At 42.8% G+C, this 26,945-nt stretch overlaps 1 protein-coding gene across 8 annotated transcripts in view; it reads right to left on the bottom strand.

Moving 5' to 3' along the window:
• The window catches only part of mpp7a (MAGUK p55 scaffold protein 7a), a 544,364-nt gene that overhangs the window by 302,830 nt on the left and 214,589 nt on the right, over positions 1-26,945 (bottom strand). For all 8 annotated transcript variants that reach the window (XM_070881484.1, XM_070881483.1, XM_070881489.1 and 5 more), the window contains one exon: positions 26,125-26,290. In XM_070881484.1, the coding sequence (XP_070737585.1) occupies positions 26,125-26,161 (37 nt within the window). In that variant the 5' untranslated portion in view covers positions 26,162-26,290. The remainder of the gene's footprint in view (positions 1-26,124; positions 26,291-26,945) is intronic.

The following is a 26,945-nucleotide window of genomic DNA, read 5'->3' on the forward strand; positions in this document are numbered from 1 at the left end:
CCCATTAAACTTTGTAACATGCTGACAAAAAGTAAATTACTTAAACAATTTTTAATAAGTAATTCAGATAAGGGCTTCTCCAAATAATAAATTTTTTGTGAACATGGTTTTGCGGTTAACCTATATCCATGACACTGGCACAATTTTTAAAAAATCTCATTTTTAAGGCACTAATGTTGTTCAGAATCATCTTAACTATGTTAAAAGTTGCCACTGTGCTACAAGGACCAGCAGACAAACTAGATAAAACAGTGCGATGGGAGGTAGGGGTGAAGGTAAACAAAGATTTTACTGAGAAATTCTGCAGTCGTGGCGCTTGATGCCACAATCTTATGGTAAATGTCCCCATGACCATTCCTTTAAACTGTGCATGCATACTTGGATCTTTAGTTATCAACCAATTTTTCTGAATACAGGTATAGCATCGAAAATCCGGAAGCATTGGGACCGAGGCCGACATCCCGAATCCGGAAACGGCCGAGCCCAGGTTCGTGTATTTCCGGACTTCGGATCGCCTTTCCGACGTCCCAAGTCCGGAAACGCCTGGGCCAAGGTAGGTCGGTTGATAGAGGAGGGTCGGGCCAAGCGGCCCGAGGTGGGGGAAAGGTCGGCGGAGAGGTCAGTGGTGGCCCAAGGCGGGAGTCCGGATTCCAGAACATTCCGGATGACCCCACCACGGATCGTCCTGGTGTCCGGAATCGTGCCAGTATGGATTCCGGAACTCCGGATGTTCCTCACTGTACCTGACCTGCTGGAATGGTAAGTAGAGTTAAATTTTGTATTCTCAGAACGATTCTCTAAAGTTAGTTTCCGAAATATTTGGCCACTTATAAAATTCCAACCATAAGGAAACAATTTAATTCTGCAACATTACAATTCATGACAGTTAAGGAGGGCTCGATTACCTGAAACATTCCTTGACATAATACTTTCATTTAAAAATTACTAATTCTACATTCAGTGGTGATCTGAAATTTAAACTCAAATTCCTCATTCTTTAATCAAATATAGGGGCGAATGTTCGGATCCTTTGTGTTCTGTTTTTCGCCCCGGAGCGGCGGCAATGATAGCAGTTAGGTCTTTAGGATGGGTGGTCAGCTGGGGTTTTCGGGGCCGGTTTCGCTCGGAAGTGCAATGCCCCTGGTTGCGACACTGGCGCGCTTTTTGACTCCCGGTCGATTCGTATGCCCGCACGGCAGAGGCAATCCGACGGTACTGATTGCAGAGAGCTAAGTAATGCAGTCCTGAGGTAAGTGCGATTAGTTTTTCTTTGAATTTTTTTGGTGATTTATATTGTGGTGGCGTAGGCTATGCACTGGAAAGGTTTTTGCGGGGTTTTTTTTAAATCTTTTTTTTCTCCCCAGGCGTCTCTCGGAGTGCTCGCGGTCCGGCTCTTTTACTCGGGATTTTCTGATGCTAACGCCCAAGAGAGGTGTCCAACGCCTCCCTTAGCGCTGCGCCCCCAGACTCAGGGCCCAGCTGCCCAATTTTGATGACTGAGGTGCAAACTGTTCTCGGGCACAAACTTTACCGCCCCGCCGCCATTACCGCCCCGATATCATCAAAGTCAAAAAACTAGCCCATAGCTTCACCAAACGCTTTATGGTGAACATAAATAGATTTTGTTCACAGCAATAGATGTGTTATCCAGTTCAATAATAGAAGCCATACAATATGGCTGTAATTGTTCTGCTAAAGGTCCTTAACATGGATAGTCTTAAATAGAGCTCTTACTTTTGATTTATCAGTGCAGAAACAGATGACAGAACAAATTAAATTACCACTGTCCAGAACTCAAGAAGTTGTCTTACAGATAAAGATTTTGGAAATTCATTTTGTTAAGGACGATACCCAAGTGTATCACAGCAACAGCACATAGTAAATAACAAAAGTTTCTAATAACTGTTGACAGGAGTTTGTTTTGACAATATAGTCTGTGGACTCCATCACAGCTACAGACAGAACACAGCCAACGAGTTCTACACTGCCTAAGGATGTCAAGGGGCTATGTTCCCAAAATGGACAGACCTCTTTCCAAGCTATACTTTAAACTTTTACAACTATCACCAGATTATAGCTTAGAGATCTTACAACCACAAAGAGGTATAATCAGTTCAGTCTTGGCCTCAATTTTCCACACAGGATATTCCCAGTCTTAGCCAGGCCATCTGTAAGATGAACCAAGCAAGACAAGACATATACCAACAGTGGGGGAAGGAAATCAAGTAAATTAACATGGAAAAATAAACAGTATGAGAAACGGTTGCTCAGCCAGAGATAAGCCTAAAGCAATGCGCAACGAATCACCTCTAAATGGAACATTTAGTGCTCCAATACCACTTGCCATTTTAACATTGGTTATGATTCAACAGAAGTAACAATTGCACTTTTTGTGTGTGAATGCAAACTGGACATGAGTCTCAAGTGGGCCAGTCACTTCAGAGATACTCCCACAGTGCTGTTAGGGAGGGAAATCCAGCATTCTGACCCAGCGACGATGAAGGAACGGCGATATATTTCCAAGTCACGATGGTGCTTAACTTGGAAGGGAACTTGCAGGTGATGGTGCTTCCATGCGCCTGCTGCCCTGGTCCTTTGACGCGGGAGAGGTTGGCGTGTTTGGGAGTTGCTGCAGTGCATCTTAGAGATGGTACACACTGCAGCCATGGTGGGCGGTGGCAGTGGAGGGAGTGAATGTTGAAGGTGGTGAATGGGGTGCCAATCAAGCGGGCTGCTTTGTCCAAGATGGTGTCGAGTTGCTTGAGTGTTGTTGGAGCTGCACTCATCCAGTTAAGTGGAGAGTATTCCATCACACTCCCGACTTGTGCCTTGTAGATGGTGGAAAGGGCTCTGGGGAATCAGACGGTGAGACACACGCCACAGAATATCCAGTTTCTGACCGACGCTCGTTTCCGCAATATTTTTGTGGCTGGTCCAGTTAAGTTTCTGGTCAACGGTGACCCCCAAGATGTTGATGGTTGGGGTTGCAGCATTGGTAATGCCACTGAATATCAAGGGGAGGGGGTTAGACTTTAGCTTGTTGGAGATGGTCACTGCCTGGCACTTGTGTGGCACGAATGTTACTTGTCACATATCAGTCCAAGCCTGAATGTCGTCCAGGTCTTGCTGCATGCGGGCTTGGACGACTTCATTTTCTGAGGATGGATGTGAATGGAACTGAACACTGTGCAGTCATCAGCGAACATCCCCACTTCTGACCTTATGATGGAGGGAAGGTCATTGATAAAGCAGCTGAAAGTGGTTGGGTCGAGGACACTGCCCTGAGGAACTCCTGCAACGATGTCCTGGGGCTGGGATGATTGACCTCCAACAACCAGTTACGTGGCTCAAAGACTGATGTGGGAGAAATGGGTTTTGGTTTGTGGGACACTGGCACCTGTACTGGGGTAAGAGGGAGCTGTTCCATTTGGATGGGCTCCAGTTAGACTGTGCTGGAACTAGGCTCCTGGCAAATCAAATAACTAGGGCTGTGGAGAGGGCTTTAAACGAATTAGTGGGGGAGGGAGATTCAGGTGAGTGAAAATTTACAAAGTCAAAGAATAAAGAGAAGGCAGTAGAGCAGGGTAGCACTGGGGGAAATGAAAACCACAGCGTGCCAGAATGTATAAACAAATATGAATCTGAAAGTGAGGTCAAAGCAGGAAAAAATGATTTAAAAAAATGTAGAAGCTCTTTATCGGAAACATAGAAAATAGGTGCAGGAGCAAGCCATTCGGCCCTTCGAGCCTGCACCACCATTCAATAAGATCATGGCTGATCATTCCCTCAGTACCCCTTTCCTGCTTTCTCTCCATACCCCTTGATCCCTTGAGCCGTAAGGGCCATATCTAACTCTCTCTTAAATATATCCAATGAACTGGCATCAACAACTCTCTGCGGCAGGGAATGCCACAGGTTAACAACTCACTGAGTGATGAACTTTCTCCTCATCTCAGTCCTAAATGGCTTACCCCTTATCCTTAGACGATGTCCCCTGGGTCTGGACTTCCCCAACATCGGGAACATTCTTCCTGCATCTAAACTGTCCAGTCCCGTCAGAATTTTAAATGTTTCTATGAGATCCCCTCTCATCCTTCTAAACTCCAGTGAATACAGGCCCAATCAATCCAGTCTCTCCTCACAGTTCAGTCATGCCATCCCAGGAATCAGTCTGGTGAACCTTCGCTGCACTCCCTCAATAGCAAGAACGTCCTTCCTCAGATTAGCAGACAAAAACTGAACACAATATTCCAGGTGAGACCTTACGAAGGCCCTGTACAACTGCAGGAAGACCTCACTGATCCTGTACTCAAATCCCCGAGCTATGAAGGCCAACATACCATTTGCCGCCTTCACCACCTGCTGAACCTGCATGCCAACTTTCAATGATTGATGTAACATGACACCCAGGTCTCATTGCACCTCCCCTTTTCCAAATCTGCCGCCATTCAGATAATATTCTGCCTTCATGGTTTTGCCACCAAAGTGGATAACCTCACATTTATCCACATTATACTGCATCTGCCATGTGTTTGCCCACTCACCTAACCTGTCCAAGTCACCCTGCAGCCTCTTAGCATCCTTCTCACAGCTCACACTGCCACCCAGCTTAGTGTCATCTGCAAACTTGGAGATATTACACTCAATTCCTTCATCCAAATCATTAATGTCTCTTGTAAAGAGCTGGGGTTCCAACACTGAGCCCTGCGGCACTCCACTCGTCACTGCCTGTTATTCTGAAAAGGAGCCGTTTATCCCGACTCTCTGCTTCCTGTCTGCCAACCAATTCTCTATCCACGCCAGTACATTACCCCCAATACCATGTGCTTTAATTTTGCACTCCAGGCTCTTGTGGGACCTTCTCAAAGGCCTTTTGAAAGTCCAAATACACCACATCCACTGGTTCTCCCTTGTCCACTCTACTAGTTACATCGTCAAAAAATTCCAGAAGATTTGTTAAGCATGATTTCCCTTTCATAAATCCATGCTGACTTGGACCGATCCTGTCGCTGCTTTCCAAATGTGCTGCTATTTCATCCTTAATAATTGATTCCAACATTTTCCCCACTACTGATGACAGATTAACCAGTCTATAATTACCCGTTTTCTCTCTCCCTCCTTTTTTAAAAAGTGGTGTTACATTAACTACCCTCCAGTCCACAGGAACTGATCCAGAGTCAATGGACTGTTGGAAAATGATCACCAATGCATCCACTATTTCTAAGGCCCTTCCTTAAGTACTCTGGGATGCAGATAATCAGGCCCCGGGGATTTATCGGCCTTCGATTCCATCAATTTCCCCAACACAATTTCCCACCTAATAAGGATATCCTTCAGTTCCTCCTTCTCACTAACCCCTCGGTCCCAGAGTACATCCGAAAGGTTATTTATGTCTTCCTTCGTGAAGACACAACCAAAGTATTTGTTCAATTGGTCTGCCATTTCTTTGTTCCCCATTATAAATTCCCCCGAGTCCGACTGCAAGGGACCTACGTTTGTCTTCACTAATCTTTTTCTCTTCACATATCTATAGAAGCTTTTGCAGTCAGTTTTTATGTTCCCGGCAAGCTTCCTCTCGTACTCGATTTTCCCTCTCCTAATTAAATCCTTTGTCCTCTTCTGCTGAATTCTAAATTTCTCCCAGTCCTCAGGTTTGCTGCTTTTTCTGGCCAATTTATATGCCTCTTCCTTAGACCTAACACTATCCTTAATTTCCCTTGTTAGCCACGGTTGAGCCACCTTCTCGGTTTAATTTTTGCTCCAGACAAGGATGTACAATTGTTGAAGTTAATCCATGTGATCGATAAATGTTTGCCATTGCTTATCCACCGTCAACCCTTTAAGTATCATTTGCCAGTCTATTCTAGCCAATTCACGCCTCATACCGTCGAAGTTAGCTTTCCTGAAGTTCAGGACCCTAGTTGCTGAATTAACTGTCACTCTCCATCTTAATAAAGAATTCTACCATATTATGGTCATTCTTCCCCAAGGGGCCTCGCACAACAAGATTGCTAATTAGTCCCTTCTCATTGCACATCACCCAGTCTAGGATGGCCAGCTCTCTAGTTGGTTCCTTGACATATTGGTCAAGAAAAACATCCTGAATACACTCCAGGAAATCCTCCTCCACCGCATTGCTACCAGTTTGGTAAGCCCAATCTATATGTAAATTAAAGTCGCCCATGATAACTGCAGTACCTTTATTGCACACATCCCTTATTTCTTGTTTGATGCTGTCTCCATCCTAACTATTACTGTTTGGTGGCCTGTACACAACTTCCACCAGTGTTTTCTGTCCTTTGGTATTCTGGAGCTCCACCCATATCGATTCCACATCATCCAAGCCAATGTCCTTCCTTACTATTGCATTAATTTCCTCTTCAACCAGCAACGCCACCCTGCCTCCTTTTCCTTTCTGTGTCTCCTTCGTAAATGTTGAATACCCCTGGATGTTGAGTTCCCAGCCTTGGTCACCCTGGAGCCATGTCTCCGTGATGCCCAATACATCATATCCATTAACTGCTATCTGCGCAGTTAATTCGTCCACCTTGTTCCAAATACTCCTCGCAGTTTAGGCACACAGCCTTCAGGCTTGTCTTTTTAAACACACTTTGCCTCTTGAGAATTTTGATGTTATGTGGCCCTTTTTGTTTTTTGCCTTGGGTTTCTCTGCCCTCCACTTTTACTATTCTCATTTCTATCTTTTACCTCTGTCTCCCTGCATAGGTTCCCATCCCCCTGCCATATTAGTTTAACTCCTCCCCAACAGCATTAGCAAACGCTCCCCCTAGGACAAAGGCCGCCCATTGCTCCATTCCATTTCTGCCCCTCACTCTTTGACTCTAATTTACCCAATTTGCTGAAATTAGCTCCCCTCCAGTTAAGTTTTTTTTATTCTAGATTGCTCCTTGTCCTTCACCATAACCAATCTAAATATGATGATACTATGATCACTATGCATGAGATGCTCTCCCACAGTGACATTCTCCACTTCACATCTCAGGACTAGATCCAGCAATGCCTCCTCCCTCGTTGGGCAGGAAACATACTGATCAAGAAAGTTCTCCTGAACACACTTCAGAAATTCCTCCCCTTCTCTGCGCTTAACACAATCATTGCCCTATTCAATATTGGGGCAGTTGCAGTCTCCCATTATCACTACTCTATAGTTCTTGCATCTCAGCAATTTATTTGCTAATCTGCTCCTCTATCTCTTTCCCACTATTTAGTGTCTGATAAAATACACCAAGTAGAGTAATCGTTCCTCTACTGTTTAACTCCAACCAAACTGATCCTACTAAATAGATTCTGTCTGTGATCCCTCAAGAACATTCTTTTTCACACTCTAATAGTTTTTTTGATGAAAACTGCTACCCCATCTCCTTTTTTCCCTCCCTATCTTTCCTGAATACCTTGTCGACAGGAATATTAAGCATCCAATCCTCCCCTTCTTGAGCCAGCTCTTAGTTATCACCACTATGCCATATTCCCACGTGGCTATTTGCACCTACAGCTCACCAACCTTATTAAATACATTTCATGTATTTACACACATGCACTTCAAACCTAACTTAAGACATCTTTGTATTTTCCATGATCCCTCCTAATTCTGTATTATTTCAAACTCCAACTGTCTCTCCCATTCCTCTGTGCACCTTGTTTGTAACTTTTTAAAATACTGAATCTTGGTGCCCAGCCCCCTGCCGAATTAGCTTAAACCCTACCCCACAGCACTAGTTTAACTTGCCCACGAGGATATTGATCCCAACTCTCTTCAGATGCAACCTATCCATCTTCAACATGCCCCTCCAGTCACAGAATTGATCCCAATGTCCCATGAGTCTGACGCCCTCCCTCCTGCATCATGTCTCTAGTCATGCATTAACCTGCTGTATCTTCCTCTCACCAGCACATGGCACTGGGAGTAATTCAGAGATTATCATTGAGGTCCTGCTTTTTAAACTTCCTCCCTTGCTCCTTAAACTGTGACTGCAGGACCTCAACTCTCTTTCTCTCCAAGTCATTGGTTCCTACATGGTCCATGACTTGTGGCTCTTCCCCCTTCCAGAATGTTCTGCACCCTTGCCATGTCCCTTATCCTGGCACATGGGAGTCAACATACCATACAGGATTTGCGTTGCCGCCAGCAGAACTGCCCGTCCGTTCCTGACTATAGACTCCCCAACTACGACTGCGTTCCTACACTTGGCTATACCCGACTGTGCAGTCCTTTGCCTCATGGTGCCAGGCTCGAAAATGCATTCCTTTGAGTTGTTGTCACCCTCACTCAATGTTGAATACCAGTTTGAGTGTGTCACACTTTGAAGATTCCTGCACTGCCTGCCTCTTATTACACTTCTAGATGGCCACCTGTTTGCTATTCTGATCTCTAGCTGGCTGTGGGGTGACGACATCCTGGAACCTATGATCCAGGAAACATTCACGTGCATGCCCTGCACTGAATCCAGCTGCCCTTTGAACTCAAACCCTCACCTTGAGTTCAAGCAGCTGGAGGTAATTCCTGCATAGGTGGGCCTCTGGAACACATGAAGCGTCCTGAAGTTCCCATGTGGCACAAGAATTGCAGGCTACGGATTGCAGCTGTACATCCATTCTAATTAGAAACTTGAAGAAAAACTCAGATCAAAGGTGATTATTTATATAATTGCTCTTAATTAGGTCTAAAATATTTTATAGTATTAAATGACAGTTATTTTTCCATTTGCTCCCCAAGGCGAACTAACCGAAAACTAATTATTTACCCTTGCTAAACAAGAACCATTGAGATCACTAACCTCAAAGGTCCGAAATATTAGATATCTAGATACTTAATCTCTATTCTTATTTTAGAATCCTCGTGTTCTGCAGCTGCACTCCTTCATTCGAGGAGAAAGGCAGTTCTCATGCCCAACTTTAGACATGAGAACTACCTTTCTCCTCTCCAATGAATTCCTACTTTCACAAAATTTTCAGCTTCCACTCTGTTTGCAATCCACTCCGATTGCGATTAACCGAGCTTTATGCTCAAGCAAAAGAATGTTGCACTCTGCACGATAATTGAGTTTTAAAAAAAGGGAGTGCGTTTCTGTCATAATAAAATTGAGGTACTGTTGTAACAGCGAACAGGGTGGAGCAGTGGGCCAGAACACTATGGGCTAGATTTTTCACTAGGTGGCCATCGCCCCCAAAAAATGGGCCTTGTTCCAGCGATGTGGGACATCTCAGCCTTACTGATCGCTGGAACATGGTCTATTTTCCACTCGGCCTTAGGCCGGCGATGTGGAATGGGCGCTGATTTTTTGCCGATGTGACGTTCGCCCACCGAATGAGGTAGTCAAAAGTTTCCCGAGCAACGGCCTTCCGTGCATGTGAGAGATTTTTTTTTTTATCCGGCCGACTGGCTTTCCCACGTTTTGGGAGGTCAGGGGTCATCCACACATGCGCAGAAGGTACAGGGTGGTGAAAGAGAGAGAGAGAGAGAGAGAGAGAGAGAGTGAGAGATAGAGAGAGTGAGAGATAGAGAGAGTGAGAGAAGTAAGCAGAAAGCAGAGAAAGCAAAAATCAATCAACCACACATTCAAAAATCGATATAAAATGTCTGAAGTACATAAATCGCATGAAGTACAGACATCAGAGGGAGACAGGAAAAGGGCAAAGCCCTTCAGCGACGAGGCAAACGAGGCACTTGTCAATGAGGTTATTTCACAGTGGGGGAACTTAACTCGGGGTGCACACCTCTCGCAAAATTTGGTGACCTCGGCAGCTCACGAGGTGAGGGGCTCGAACCAAAGCCGTAAACACTGGAATAGCCTGGTGGCTGCAGCAAGAGTAAGTAGCATTTTATTTTATGAAAATTGAGAGTATAACATTGAATCTCCTGGATGGAATTGTATTTTATGATTCGTACATGTATTACATAAACTCCATGTTAAGATCCCGACAGGGCTCTGAGCCCTGGGACTATTTAAGAGGGAGTTTTACTCTTTAAAGAACCCCATGCTGTAGCTGTCTTTTAAGTGTTCGATGGGACATTGTGGAGGGGGTGTCAATCTGTATTGGACCCGTGTTGTAACTGTCCTGGGGGTGTTTGATAGCATTGAAGCCTTTCTGACTGCTGCAGCAGAGAGAGCGTGCGGCGGCGCTCGTAGGCTTCGAAACCCATTCGGCCACCACACGTGGTGGTGGTGGAGAAGCAGCAGCAGCAGATGCCAACTGAGCCTGAGGAGGAAGAGGACAACATTTTTGGGGGGGCGGGGGGGATGATCCTGTGGTCATCTCACTTGAGACAGAAGAGGCACCAGGACCAAGCGGTATGCAGCCGGCAACGCTCAGGCGCACCATATTGTGCACGCCAACCCCACAGAGGCCAGGTAAGCGAGGTCAGCAATCGCCTCCGGATGATCACCTGGAGGACTTGATGTCCCTGTGCACGGAGATGGTCGCTATAGGTCGCGATCTTCTCCAAGGGTTTTCACAAGACTTTTCGCAGGTGTCTATCGTGCTACCCGAGCTATTGGAGGTAGCACGGCAGACCCTGGAAGGAGTCCGCCAACAGACCACCGCAACAAATGCCCTTTGGTATGCGTTGCTGGCTGGACACGGCAGTGCACCCCAAGGTGCCGTGTTAGATCCTGGTAACACCCCGAGCACTCTAACGAGTACAGAGGATACAGTTCCTCTGGACTTGGAAGACGAGCCACTACCCTCGTCTTCCACGTCAACACCACCATCATGGCAGGAAGTCTTAGCATTGCCCGCTGCAGGCCAGCAACGCCTCGGTCTGGGGGGACCAAAATGGGCGGAAGGGCCTCGGATGCGGGGGTGAAAAGGATGTGGAGGGAAACTTGGCCGCAGGTATGGAGGGGGTGTGTGTGTTTTTTCTTGTTTAAAATGTTAATATTCATGTATACTTGTGGGGGGGGGTTGTTGAATAAAAATCCTTTTTCACAATTAAAAGTTTTATTGAATCTAACAATTGTTGTGCATTGTCTTACAATAATAATACAACTTTAGCTCAGTTAAGCATTAATGCAAATGTTGTACAACAATGGACAGGCAAGGCCAGTGCAGGCGAGGCTAAAAACGAAACTCAACGCAAATGCAACTTTTGTTTAACCATAACTGTAAATGTAAATTTCACTGTCCCCAATGCAAGTTCATGCAAAGCATTCATTTATGAGCTGCTGATGCAACAGCTTTGCAGCCACATAACTCCCACGGGGTAATGGTCTTCTGGCAGGGGGAGGGGGGGCCACGGGGTAATGGTCTTCTGGTGGGGGGAGGGGGGGCCACGGGATTATGGTCTTCTGGCAGGGGGAGGGAGAAAGAGAGCCGTGGGACCATGGCTACATCACCAGGCTGATTGTCCGCACCAGCCTCCTGCTCCTCGCCGGCTGGGTCTTACGTTTCCCCTCCTTCTGGAGGTGGACCTGCAGCCCCATCTGGCATTAGTTGTCCTCTCCTTATAGCTAGATTATGCAGCATGCAACACACCACAATAAACTCAGCAACCTAGTCAGGATGGCACTGTCGGCTGCCACCAGAATGGTCCAGGCATCTGAAGGTCTGCTTTAGGACTCCAATTGTCTTTGACGATGTTGCGTGTCGCTATGTGGCTTTCATTGTCATGCTTCTCTGCTTCAGTGACGGGATTACGCAATGGGGTCATCAGCCAACTGGCAAGGCCATATCCCTTATCCCCCAGCATCCAACCGTGACCTTCTGGCTGATTGACAAACTGGTCAGGGATAGCACTCTCACACAGAATGTGCGCATCATGTACGCTGCCAGGAAATGTAGCATTTACGGTCATGATTATTTGATTGTGGTCGACAACAAGCTGCACATTTAGGGAATGGAATCCCTTTCTGTTACAAAACACCTCCGCGTTCTTTAAAGGGACTTTCAGCGCAATGTGCATGCAGTCTGTTGCTCCCTGCACCTTGGGGAAGTCTGCTATTCTCGAGAAACCCAAATCACCTCCCGGTCTGCGCTTCATTGGTCATGGGGAAGCTTATAAAGTCCATCCTGCAAGCGTAAAGAGCTTCAGTCACCTGCCGACTGCAGCAATGTCTGGCATGCTGAGATATACAGATGTCGCCAGCTGAAGCCTGAAAGGATCCCGATGCGTAGTAGGCTAGGACAGAGATGAGGAGTTATGAGCATGTGGAATTCTCTACCACAGAAAATTTGAGAGGCCAGTTGGTTAGATATATTCCAAAGGGAGTTAGATGTGGCTCTTAGAGCTAAAGGGATCAAGGGGTATGGAGAGAAAGCAGGAATGGGGTATTGAAGTGCATGATCAGCCATGATCATATTGAATGGTGGTGCAGGCTCGATGGGCCGAATGGTCGACTCCAGCGCCTATTTTCTATGTTTCTATGCAGTAACCACCTCAACGGACAGTGCGGTTCTGATGGTGCTGGAAGGCTGCAAATCCCCCATGACGAGCTTGCAAATCTCATCAATGACCTCCTTCCGGAAGCGCAGCCTCCTGAGATACGCGTTTTCAGACAAGTTGAGGCAAGATTGCTTTTCGAAGTATCTTGGTTGGCTGTATGCTCACCTCCTCTGTCTCCGTCTACGCATTACTCTGCCACCTCTTCGAATGATCCTTTCAGAAACCAGTGTGTGAGCAGTTACGAGTAATAGCGCAGAAAGCATAGGCCCCATCACTACCAATAATTATTTTCACTTGCTATAACTGCACTTGTCACTAAAAATTGTCAATCTATTAAACTACTCTCTCTTTAAAGTCTAACACTGTATACCAATTTCAGTCTAATACTCTCTCTATTCCAGCCCCAGTCTAACACCAGGCCCCATCACTTTCAATAATTATTTTCACTTGTTATAAATGCACTTTTTACTAAAAAATGCCTAATCCACTCGACTATTAGTAAAATTAATTAATAATCTGAGTAGATCTATCTATACAGGACCCTTAAATAACTCTCAACTATCTCAGCACGATTTTTTAGCTGTCTCCATCTTCAAAATGGCGTCCGTAGTGCCCATTTACTTCAGTAAAGCCCGGGAAAAGCAACTATTACCCAGTGATGTTCTCAGCGAGCGATCAGCTCGGACATGTGATGGCGATGTGCTGAAACTTCAAATCGGCCATGTGTGAGCGATCAGCTCGGCGAAGTGAGCCAAAACTGAGGGGCTTATTTTTCCGGCGATCTTTCTGGCCTAGTTTCCACTTTTTGCTCAAAATGGGCGATAGAGGTCCGTTTTGGGCGATATATGGGTCATAGATGGGCGATGTGAATTGGAAAGTCTAGCGCTCATCAGTGCCTCTCAGTCCACAGTTTTATTGTCTTCATAATGAAATAAAATGCTAAATGTCAAGCACATAGCATCATTCTCAGATAAAGAAGCAGTCCATGCCTGCGTGCAATATCTGGAGATCATCCAGGCTTGGGCTGATAAATGGCAAGTAATTTTCATGCCATACAAGTGTCAGGCAATGATCATCTCCAAACAGAGAGCGCATAACCACCTCCCCTTAACATTCAATGGTATTACCATCATTGATCCCCCTACCATCAACATCCTGGGGGTCACCAGTGACCAGAATCTGAACTGGCCACATCAATGTTATGGCTACTAGAATTGGTCGACAGCTGGATATTGTGCAGAGAGTGGCTTACCTCCTGACTCCCAAGGCCTCTCTACCTGCTACAAAGAACAAGTTGGAATTGCCTGGGTGCAGCTTCAACTAGAACTTTGACACTACCCTGAACAAAGCAGTCCACTTGATCAGCATCCCATTCACTGGCTTAAACATTCACTACCTCCACCATCGGCATATCGTGGCTGCAGAATGGACCACGTACAGGATGCACTGCAATAGCTCGCTAAGGTTTCTTTGGCAGCTCCGCCCAAACCTGCGACTTCCACCAACTACAAGGACAAGGTCGGGAGGTGCATGGGAATGCCATCAACTCCAAGTTCACCTGGAAGTCACATACCATCCTGACTTGGTAATAAATCGCCATTCCTTCGTCATCATTGGGTCAAAATCCTGGAACTTCCGACCTAACAGCATTGTGGGAGCACTTTCACATGGACTGCAGAGGTTCAAGAAGGCAGCCCATTACCATCCCTCTCAGAATAACTGGAGATTGCCATGAAATGCCAGTCTTGTCAGCAACACTCACATCCAATGTTACCCCATTTTTTTGTGTGCACGCAGTCCCTTTAAAGGGCTGCGTGGCCCATTCAATGTTTTGTGCATGCGCGAAAACACTCATTCAAAAGCTGGTAAGCAGCCTGCGCTGGATCGCCAGACAGCTGCGGGGCTGTGCAGCTTAGCGGGAATGTTGCCCACATCACACCAATACATTTTTTTTTTTAAAACATCTCAAATTATCCCAACTTTCTCATCTGGAGCAAAACTACTTCAAAACACAATCAAAGTGTGAGTGAATAACAAACATTACATTGAACTGCGTGGGGTAGCTGCTTTACCACAATTTCACTAAATTCTGCACTAGCACATCTTGTACTTTCAAGCTATTATTTATAAAATTCATACGGACTATTTAAAAAAACGGCAAGAATATGGCCACTTTTTGCAACTGAAAAGCAGCAGCAGAGTTTTGGAGCAGATCAGTTTGATCTGACTCCATTGCTCATATCAGCATTTTTAAAAATGGGCAATTGAGGGTCTCTGAGCATTATGTAAACTGGCAGATGGCTGTGTAACTCTGGCTTCTTGAGTTGAGATGTATGGTAGGACACATGTTGGATGCACTGTGACAATATTTTTTCTCTTTAGTGCATATGTGTGCATGCATGAACAAAGTGTTCTTGGCTTCAGAGACTTCAATTGGCTTCAGAATCCACAGGAAAAAAAATCAAACCTTTAAATGACATGGCGTCTATAACATCCATTTCACACTAGTCTTGCAATGTAACATGCAGTATAACTGGTCCCTAAATGTCCTATCTACAGATTACAACATAGTATCATAAGATTTATTTTATGTATTACAGGGCGACATTTACAACATAGTCAATGCTAAACAAACAGTGATGGCAGCCAAGGAATGCTCCTGTTGCAGAAGGGCGGACCCAAACTTACTCAATTTTACAGGTCTGTAGCTAAAAGGGTTTTTCCTCAGTGTGCAATGTGGCAATCACACAACCTGCTATTTCCAGTGCAGTATTTTAATTCCTGTCTGTGAAAATATGCCATTTAATATTCTATTCTTACGAATGCTGATCCAGCTCCTTCATGTGGCAGCCTCCTCCCAGCCACTTCCGTGATTCTCGTCACCGCTGCATTGTGGAAAATTGGCTCTGAATTCATTGGGGAAAAAAAAAACTGTTGCTGCAAATGCTTTTAAACTATAAAATATTATAACTATTAAAAGGTTTTACTTTTGTTCATACTTCATCCCAGTTTAGAATGCATTAGCAGCTCTGCCATTTTGAACATGTAGTCTCAAGAATCGATATTGCATTCCAGAAGTGTGGGACAACAAAGTGTTGTCCAAGATTGTGAAGGCAAAAAAAGTACTCCGCTGTGCCAAGGTTATAAAAACTTTACAGAACAGAGTAAGTGATAAGTCCTTCCCAATCCAAATTTTTCATTTAGTAACTGAATGCAGACTCTGATACAGAAACAGCATTCCATTCGTTGAGATACTCGAGTTCGGAGTCAGGCGCCTTCTTGCACTAGTGAATGTTGCGTGCACCTAGTCTGCAGCAACTTCATTTGAAAGGCAGGGAACTGTGTAAAAACAGATTCCATAACACCTGCTACAAGTTTGTACACAACTTTTGGGAAAATACATTTGTGTTGCCGAGTGCCTACATAGTCCACTTAATATTTCTTTTAAATTGGGAATTTACATCTCGACTTGCTAATGGCCAAATATATTTTAATTTTACTGGCATGGAACATTACACAATAAACTCTGCAGTTAAATTTCCATTGCAGTCCTTCATTTTGTTAATTCAAACAAAATAGACTGGTTTAATGTGTCGGCCTTTAAGGATTACGCAACAATTTATGGAACATTGAAGTAGCATATATTGCCCCCACCTGGAAATTATAGTATCCAATAATTTTAAAAAGTTAATTGCAAATTATTTCATTCACCATTAATTCAAACATACGCAAAGCTACTCACTTGCTCATTTTTAATTTATAAACAGATATTTAAAAATGGCATAAATGTAGACAACAAAATAAGAACTGCATAATTTATAAGTAAATCCTATTTCACGTGGGGCCTATTATTTAATAGATTGCGTGAGATTCTAGAATCATTCTGGAACTCACTGCAAAATGAAAACACAGAAATAGTTGCGTTATGCGAAGGACACAGCATTATAATGCATTTTCTTCAGCTACAAATGTTTACAATGTACAGAGACCTCAGATTTTATTGTGATCAGATGCAGCTGAGACAGTAAACTATCTGCAACTTTCTTTGCCAATTTCCTCCTCATTTCTCCTAATTGGTGGCATCAATTCCTGTTCGACATGATTCTACTGAAACAGCTGCCTTCCAGTACCTCACTCAAGTGGCTATTTAACACGTGAGAGCCCAAACAAGGACTGCTTGTACATTATTAAACAAGGGAGGGGGGAGGACAGCTGAGCCCACTCTGTCCTTACCCAACATCCACTTGCCAGTACAGTTCACTGGTTAGTAATCGGAAGTAGAAAGCCAGGCAGTGTTTTATTTTGTCCTCCTTGCTGCACAGACTGGGAAGAAAATTGTAGCCAATCCAACTGAAATCCCAATGGACATCAGATAACTCAGAGTGGGAATTTAGCCAGTCTATATAGTTGAACTACAAACAGTATTTATCCAACAAAACCATTAGTGAAACTTAATCACTTAATATTTGAGCTGTACCTTTTAACTTTTTCTTTTGATCTTCAAAACTAAAGCTAATGGAGGTTACAGCTTCAGATATGCTGCGCGAGTGTGGTAGGATTAGAATTCTCCCCCAAGACTTGACACACCAATTCCTGATTTCAGGTGCAGCCAGAGAGGAAGTGCTGTGAGTGGATGAAGGGTAAATTAGAAGTTGCTCCATTCTCGCAGGCCTCCAAAATCACAGAATTTTACGGCACAGACTGATTGGCTCAACAGCAGCATTGGCAGTGGCTCCATACTATGAGGCACTTGGGAACAAATTATGAAACGGAATGAAATAAATATCAAATTTAATTTTCAGGTTAAAAAGATGGCAACACCAAATGGAATCCCCCAAATTTGAATGTAAGTTACAAAATTTGTTCTTACAATTTGGGAACATGAACTCTGCGGCGTTACTGCCTCAATCGGCATGCGAGTTATTGCATGCAATAAAGGCACAAATATGGTTTGAAAATAAAACTGTCAAGTGATTTTTATTTCAGGTACTGCGAACAATTTTTACTATACATTCCAAGATGCACTTAGACAGAAAAACTGTGTGTCGAATCCCCATGTGCTACTAACATTAAAAAAATAAATTTTAATGGTGCCGTCCCAATGTTTAACTTCCTATTTCTTTTTTTTAAGTTTTAACTGCTCAAGTCTTTATTTGATCTGAAGCACCGTATGGAAAGGTTTTAGTAGCTAGCAAGAGAATAACTAAAAATTGATAAAAATGTTCCTGCAGTGAGCCCTGCACCGGCAGGCTCCAGATGTTCAACATTTTTGACATCAGTATGGAAAAATTTACTGTTAGTCTAGAGAAATTTAATATCACCATTCTTGTCATATCCCTCATAGCTATTAGGCAAAGTCTGTGCAAGTTATAAAGCAGGGTTTATGATTTTTTTTTTTAAAAAAGGCATGGTATCTACGTTTGCTCATTGTTGAGATGTTAGATGTTTCCATATGGTTCTGAACAAAATAATTCGATGCGCAAGGTAAAAGAAAATGTTCCGTTTCACACAATCTTTGATTAGGTTTTAAATGATTTTGTAAAGTGGAATCAGATCCACAGCGCACCTTTACTAGATTGAGAAAGCAAGAACATATAGTCCACCTAAAATAAAGGTCACCAAAATTAGCAACTAAAAAATTAGAAATACTTATCTCTCTGCCAGACTAATACTATAAAACTTTATAGTGTTATTAAAAAACAGGCACACAGCACGCTCTAAAATTCCATCCCGTTGGGTTAACACAATGCACAGTAGTCGTCTTTTAGTTTATTATGCCATTTTAATAGTAGCTACTACATAAATTGATTTTTTTTTTAAATTCTGGTTTTGAAGGAAAACAGGGACAGGGACCTGGCAGCAATTTTTGGCCTCAGGCAAGATTATGTGGCACCTGAACACCAATTCTCAACATACTCGATGGAAGTTCACTTCCATTTAGTGTAAAAAGTTGGAAGTGTTGTAAATTTAAAAAAAAGGTTTTCAAAAAGAGAACAATTGACCCTCATTAGATTTAAGGTGTTGCATCCACCATAAACTACATATATCACCATTTAAAAAAAATTGTTCATAGTTATTTAAGAATATTTAACATCTGTTTACTCAGAAGTAGCTGTTCAGGAGCTTGGCCGATGTTTACAGATGCTGGAGCTCTGTCATTTGGAAGATATTTAATTGAAAGCAATAGCTGCAGTCGAAATGATAGAAAATATTATTTTAAGAACGTAAGAAATAGGAACAGGAGTAGGCCATACAGCCCCTCGAGCCTTCTCCGCCATTTAATAAGATCACGGCCGATCTGATCATGGACTCGGCTCCATTTCCCCGCCCGCTCCCCATAACCCCTTATCCTCTTATCGTTTAAGAAACTGTTTACTTCTGTCTTAAATTTATTCAATATCCCAGCTTCCACAGCTCTCTGAGGCAGCGAATTCCACAGATTTACCCCTTTGAGAAGAAATGTCTCCTCATCTCTGTTTTAAATGTGCGGCCCTTTATTCTAAGATCATGCCCTCTCGTTCTAGTCTCCCCCATCAGTGGAAACATCCTCTCTGCATCCACCTTGTCAAGCCCCCTCATAATCTTATACGTTTCGATAAGATCACCTCTCATTCTTCTGAATTCCAATGAGTAGAGGCTCAACCTACTCAACCGTTCCTCATAAGTCAACCCCCTCATCCCCGGAATCAACCAAGTGAACATTCTCTGCACTGCCTCCAAAGCATGTATATCTTTTTGTAAATATGGAAACCAAAACTGCACGCAGTATTCCAGGTGTGGCCTCACCAATACCTTATATAGCTGTAGCAAGATTTCCCTGCTTTTATACTCCATCTCCTTTGCAATAAAGGCCAAGATTCCACTGGCCTTCCTGATCACTTGCTGTACCTGCATACTAACCTTTTGTGTTTCATGCACAAGTACCTCCAGGTCCCGCTGTACTGCAGCGCTTTGCAATCTTTCTGCATGTAAATAATAACTTGCTCTTTGATTTTTTTTCTGCCAAAGTGCACGACCTCACACTTTCCAATATTAGACTCCATCTGCCAAATTTTTGCCCACTCACTTAGCCTGTCTTTGTCCTTTTGCAGATTTTTTTGTGTCCTCCTCACACATTGCTTTTCCTCCCATCTTTGTATCGTCAGCAAACTTGGCTACGTTACGCTCAGTGCCTTCTTCCAAGTCATTAATATAGATTGTAAATAGTTGGGGTCCCAGCACTGATCCCTTCAATTATTATAAATAACATTTTCGGAATAAATTAATCTCTCAGTTTCATTTATATCTGTAGCTAGTACTCAGTTTTCCTTGATCAAATATTGCTTTATAATAGCACAAGAACTACAGTTCAGTAGATAACTGTCAATTGCAATTATTATAAATAGAATTTTAGGAATAAATTAATCTCCAATTTATTTGGACACCCTGGAGGAGAAAATAAACTTGCAGCTGCCGATTTTACACTGCTACGACTTTGTGGCCATCTCTATCGATCAATTTCCTATCGATCAATTTCCCATCCATCCTGGCCGAGGAGCTGCAGGGGAGGCCACCTGTTTGGTGTCGGTGGCATTTAAATGAGGCCTGAAATTGAATTTGGTTTCGATCTCAAGCTAGCTCATTTTTGGGGTGCAAGTCAAATTTAACATCCACATGTCCATCTTGTGACTGATTTCAGATCAAGGAATATACAGGATCACTTTACATGGCTTCAAAAGAACATTCAAAAATGTAGCAATACAAAGGAGCGCCTGCATCATATTTTACAAACAAATTTAAGTGCTAAACTTCAAGTAATTATTTGTCACATACTATACAAAGATAGTAACACAGCACTTTCCAAACACTTCATATTCAGAATACTCCAGAAATCTAATTCAAATACTTAGGTGGTGTGACCAGGTTATTTGTTGTTCAGGAAATTGCTGTTTGGCACAACATTGAATTTACAGTGCCAGCCTCGGCTCAGCGGCAGCACTTTCGCCTCCAGGTCAGAAGATTGTGGGTTCATGCCCAGCTCCAGAGATTTGAGCACATAATCTAGGTTGGCCCTTCAATGCATTGTTGGAGGTGCCGTCTTTCAAATGAGATGTTGAACAGAGGCCCCGCCTGCTCTCGCAAGTGGAAGTAAAAGATCCCATGGCATTATTTTGAAGCGGATCAGGGGCGTTATCCCTGGTGTCCTGGCCAATATTTATCCCTCAATCAACATAACAAAAACAAATTATTTGGTCATCATCACATTACTGTTTGTGGGAGTTGCTGTGTGCAAATTGGCTGGTTTGTTTTCCACACTACAAAAATGATCGCACTCCAAAAGTACTTAATTGGTTGCAAAATGCTTTGAGATATCCGGTGGTCGTGAAAGGCGCCATATAAATGCAAAGTTTTTCAAGTCTTTCTTTTACTGTCTTTCGGATGAGACATGAAACTGAGATACCGTCTGCCCTCTCAAGTGGACGTGAAAGATCCCTCAGCAATATTCGAAGAAGAGCAGGAGATTTCTCCTGGTGACCTGGCCAATATTACTTCTTCAACCAAAAAGTCATTCAGCTCATTGCTGTTGTGCCTGCTGCATTTGCCTACATCATAACACTGACTGCACTTCAAAAGTACATCATTAGCTATTAAGTGGTTTGCAATGTCCTGAGGATCTGAAAGGCACTTGATAAATTCCGATTCCTTCTTCAGACTGATGTTGTTTATTTTTTGTAATATTCTTAAATTATTTTAAAACACATTTAATAATTGGTAAAGTTAATATGGGCACTATGGCCATGTATAAAATCCCCCACATTAGTAAAAAGTAGGGCTTTGTGTTACACTAAAAATAGATCTGCTGGTGAGCGTCATTCTAACAATCACGAACTATTACAGGAATCCTACCTAAAGATTATGTTTACTTATATCATTGGCTAATGATACCCTTATTTGTGTGTAATCTAAGCATTTGAAATTAGAATGAACAATCCCATTTACAGCGTCCAAAGTCAGTATTTAGCTTTAAAATCTTTTTAAATAGTTTTAAAAGTTATAGTTCCTTTTACAGTTCTCTGCTAGTCAAATTTACGTCTATAATACTTGAGGCACAGAGTGCTGTATTTAAGGGAGAAGAGGAAGAGAGCAAAGTTCTGCAATTCTAGTCCCTGGCCCCATATATTTTAAAATATAGCAATTCACAATGGATAAAACAAGTCTAAACTCCAATCACTCGACATTAGGATTTACTCCCTTGTGTAAAGTGTAAACTTCGAACATATTTATCGTTGGAGACTTATCCTTCTTTACATAGGGAGGTAATTTCATCTCCAACATGCACTATTAGACCCTTTATATTTTAAAAGTTAGCTTAGAGCATTCGGCGACTTCTCCCTTTTTGGATATTGGCATTTAACCGCACATCTGCTCCTCGCCTGAAATTGCTGTACCATTTGTGCATAAATAACGGCAAGCGCCATTAGCCTCTCAGTTATTTTGAGAGCAAAATCGAGCTCATTATCATCCACTGAAACTAATAGCAGCAAATCTGAGTGTGGACTGCAGCTCAGCACAAAATGACCCATTAATCTTTGACACCACCTCTCTAAGGAAAACAAAGCGTTTTTATTACCACGAGCTATCTTCAGTATTTACTTTAAATGCTGTATAGACTAATGGTTGTACAAGTATCAGCCTCATTCATTGGCAAAAAGTCAACATGAATTTTTTTTCAAAGCTCAGGTCAAGAATGTTCTGGAGCACTCCATTGTAGATAGACAGTTCATTCACATATATCGATGTCAGTTGCTACAATTCAAACATTTCTTAAATTAAACTCTAGAGATGGCTAAAACACAGTACATACTTGATGCAGGAAAAAAAAACTTACTTCTAAATTGAAATGTGTGCGCGCTGCCCGAAGAAATTCAATTATACCAGCAATAAAAATCAAACTAGCCTAATTTTAATCATACAATCCCGAAGTAACTTGCATTCCTGTCATTTGTCCAACGAATCTGCATTACCAATAGAATCAAATCAAAACAAACTTGAAAAAAATTTCGACATTAGGCTCACTCCAAATGTCAAAGCATGTGTATAATCCATTAGGATTGATATAACTTCTGTGGTCTGAAATCTTTTCACAACCCAAAAGCAAATCTGATTTCATATAACCTGGCTAAGAACAGCATAAAACTACCCCTTTTGTTGTTCACATTTTATATACAAATGTGTGAAATGAATAAAACCAACTTTGATGACAACACAACCCAGATTATAACAATGAGAAGCAAAGGAAAAAGCTACTCCTTATATTCATGGGTAATACCTTCACAACAGAAGTGTAAAATGTCCTTTTTCCCTGATGTTCCAATCCTACATTATTCTGTACTGAAATAAAATTGTAGGTTTAGAGGTGTTGCTTTGCACTGCTCATAGAAACATAGAAAATAGGTGCAGGAGTAGGCCATTCGGCCCCTCGAGCCGACACCACCATTCAATAAGATCATGGCTGATCATTCACCTCAGTACCCCTTTCCTGCTTTCTCTCCATACCCCTTGATCCCTTTAGCCATAAGGGCCATATCTAACTCCCTCTTGAATATAGCCAATAAACTGGCATCAACAACTCTCTGCGGTAGGGAATTCCACAGGTTAACAACTCTGAGTGAAGAAGTTTCTCCTCATCTCAGTCCAATATGGCTTACCTCTTATCCTTCGACTGTGTCCCCTGGTTCTGGACTTCCCCAACATCGGGAACATTCTTCCTGCATCTAACCTGTCCAGTCCCATCAGAATTTTATAAGTTTCTATGAAATCCCCTCTCATCCTTCTAAACGCCAGTGAATAAAGGCCCAGTTGATCCAGTCTCTCCTCACATATCAGTTCTGCCATCCCGGGAATCAGTCTGGTGAACCTTCGCTGCACTCCCTCAATAGCAAGAACGTCCTTCCTCAGATTAGGAGACCAAAACTGAACACAATATTCCAGGTGAGGCCTCACCAAGGCCCTGTACAACTGCAGTAAGTCCTCCCTGCTCCTATACTCAAATCCCTAGCTATGAAGGCCAACATACCATTTGCCTTCTTCACCTCCTGCTGTACCTGTACCTGCATGCCAACTTTCAATGACTGATGGACCATAACACCCAGCTCTCGTTGAAGTTCCCCTTTTCTGAATCTGCTGCCATTCAGATAATATTCTGCCTTTGTGTTTTTGCCACCAAAGTGGATAACCTCACATTTATCCACATTATACTGCATTTGCCATGCATTTGCCCCTCACCTAACCTGTCCAAATCACCCTGCAGCCTCTTAGAGTCCTCCTCACAGCTCACACTGCCACCCAGTTTAGTGTCATCTGCAAACTTGGAGATATTACATTAATGATTTAGATGAAGGAACTGAGTGTATCATGTAAATAGCTGGGGTCCCAGCACTGAGCCTTGCGGCACTCCACTGGTCACTGCCTGCCACTCTGAAAAGGACCCGTTTATCCCGACTGTTTCCTGTCTGCCAACCAGTTCTCTATCCACGTCAGTACATTACCCCCAATACCATGTGCTTTAATTTTGCACACCAATCTCGTGTGGGACCTTGTCAAAAGCCTTTTGGAAGTCCAAATACACCACATCCACTGGTTCTCCCTTATCCACTCTACTAGTTACATCCTCAAAAAATTCCAGAAGATTTGTAAAGCATGATTTCCCTATCATAAATCAATGCTGATTTGGACTGATCCAGTCACTGCTTTCCAAATGCGCTGCTATTTTATCTTCAATAATTAATTCCAACATTTTTTCCATTACTGATGTCAGGCTAACTGGTCTATAATTACCCGTTTTCTCTCTCCCCCGCCGCCCTTTAATCGGGGAGGTTTTGAGCAATTTTGGAAAGATGATCAACTTCATCTTCAATTTTTTTTAAGTTCCTGAAGCACTATCAAAGTTCTTGGTATTTAGAACTGACACATATAGACTGACTACTGTATGTAAAATCCAAAATAACTATCTGCTCCAAATGTGGTGACTTGCTCTTGAACAAGTATACCAATAGATATGCTGTGTTACATCTGGGTTAAGTTTGCTACCTTTGACACCATCGAAATTAACGCAGAACGTGGCTTTGGGCCGACCTCCCTTTATCCGTTGTTCTGCGAACTCCTCCGTGCTAGCTCCCCAGGGTCATCAGCACCTACTATTTGGAACACTGGCCTATAATTTGGACATTTCGCAGTATCACAGGCATTATATCGGAACAGTGAGGGCCAGTTTTTGCGTCCCAGGAATGCCTGAAAGATGCCTGACCCATTATTGGGTCAATTTTTCAAGTGATTGCCGAAATCAGGCGTCAAGCTTCTCATTAGCATATGCAAGGGACCCAAGATATTTTTAGGACCTTTCTGGGAAATTGATCTGCCTGGAGTAGAGCAGGCGCGAGGACTGCTCCCCTCAGATTATGCTGGCATGGATGTAACCAGCAAGTGGTCGCCAGCAAAAGATAAGTTCACAAAAACAAATGTTATTCTTGCTGGCTCCTCATCAAAATTAAGAGTGCTCCTCCAGACGCCACTGCAATCAGACCTCCTCCCGCTGTTCTCCCCCTGCACCCCGGAACTTAGCTGAGGCCACTGCGGGAGAGGGAGGTGGCACAAAATTCGATATTGCAGAAGGGCGAGCTACCTGTGGAGATGCTATTGGCACTGGCACCTCACCCAGATTACTTAGTTGAGACCGGAGGCCCAAATTTGATCTGGCCTCAAGCCTCCCAGTTTGGGCGCGTATTGCAGCCGCCTCACCAGCTTTGTGGCCGGAACTGAGCCTTGACAAATTTTTACTGTTTACCTTGACTGTTTGCAAGACAGAAAGAACAAAAATCATGTTAATGATCAGGATTCTTCTCTGTGTTTTTCTTACAATTATACATGGGATAACTGATGTCGAGACTCCCTCTTCGAATCATCATCCTTTGAAAACAGTTGTGAAAGATGTACAAAAAAAATCAATAGCCCTTTTTAATGTCAAAAGCACACAAGGTCAACTTTTGCAACCTCTCCACATCAATCAACCTTGCTTTTATAAATATTTAAATGTTTGCAGGCAAGAACTTAGCTAAAAGTAATAAATTGTGCACTTTCACAATGTGACCTCAGGTCAAGAAAATAAGGCACCCCCACCCAACTTTTCAGATACATTTTGCTGCAGCGGTAGTGGATGTGCAGGGGACAGAGAAGAAAGTAATATTTCAACTGAGCTGCAAAGAAACATAAAGCATATACACTCAAGTGCCACAGTGTCCTGGGTATTCCCGTATTGATCGGTAAGTGACTTTCACATCTGTTTGAAATTAACCTTGATCACAAAAACATTTTCTACAAACCAAAAGAATTACTAACATTGAACTGTAAAGATACAGAAACCCAAAGGAAACTACTGATGGCATCACATCACTTCCTATGCATCCCAGCAGCTCACTGCAGTTTATTTTCCATGGCTTGAGCCTGACACAATCAGGTGCAGACACCTACAACAAGTCTGTTAAACAGATGTCAGGTTTCTTCCTCAAGAAATAAATCCCACTGTATTTACTATACGTCAGTAATTCTTCAGAATTTATGATATCTTTTTGATCTATTCTTTTTCTCCACGTGAAGCAAAATGACATAATTCAATGCAAACAGCGACAATCACATTAAAATACAAGATAAAACCGAGAGATTGCCAATCTCAAGCAGAGTTACTGTACCTGTATCATTTCCAGATCCTGTTGATAATGCTGGCATGATTTCCTCCACGAAATGTCACACAGGAATGTCAGGTTAGCACTAAGTAGCGAGAAAATGTCCTTCTCTTTGCTCAAGCCCACCTATGCCAACTTGTCAGTGAAGAATTATGTCATTTGTCGTTGTGCCCTGGATGAAACAAGAATTTTACAATCAAACCATGTCTCAATAGAATACAATTTTTCAACCTTACATTTAAAACAGTGCTTTGAATTCAAACTCAGAAACTGGATGTTCCCTTTTGCCACACTGCACATCAGTGGATAAAATAACAGTTAGTCATGGACAACACTAACGAGTATTGTGAAGTCTGCAGCCTAGAGCTCATCACATTCAAAGTTCAACATACTGTATAGCAGCAGGGTGGGGGAACGTGGCATAACAAAATATAAATGAAACAAAATTCTCATAAAAATATTGTACGTACTGAATTGAAATGAATTCAACGGATGAGAGAATTTATGCACTGCACCTTCGAGTCTCAAAGTACATAACAATTTATCAGAGCAAGCACAACTTAATAATTGATACTGTACTCGAACAACAAGGCACAGCGGAGTTATTCAGCCAGTCATAGCCAAACCAACACAGTGTAATCTGTACTTAAGAGTACACGAGGTGGTCATCCATCTTTCTGGCCATTTTTTAAAGTCCCTCTCTTTATCAAATAGTCATCTGTGTATTGTATATTGTGGTCACTTAATTGAGCTAGTATGTATTATATTCCACTATATTAAATATTCATATTAGAGTCAGGACCCAAGTGCTAGAATCATAGAATAGT

The sequence above is a fragment of the Pristiophorus japonicus genome, chromosome 5 (genome assembly GCF_044704955.1).
Source record: "Pristiophorus japonicus isolate sPriJap1 chromosome 5, sPriJap1.hap1, whole genome shotgun sequence".
Classification (NCBI taxonomy): Eukaryota; Metazoa; Chordata; class Chondrichthyes; family Pristiophoridae; genus Pristiophorus; species Pristiophorus japonicus.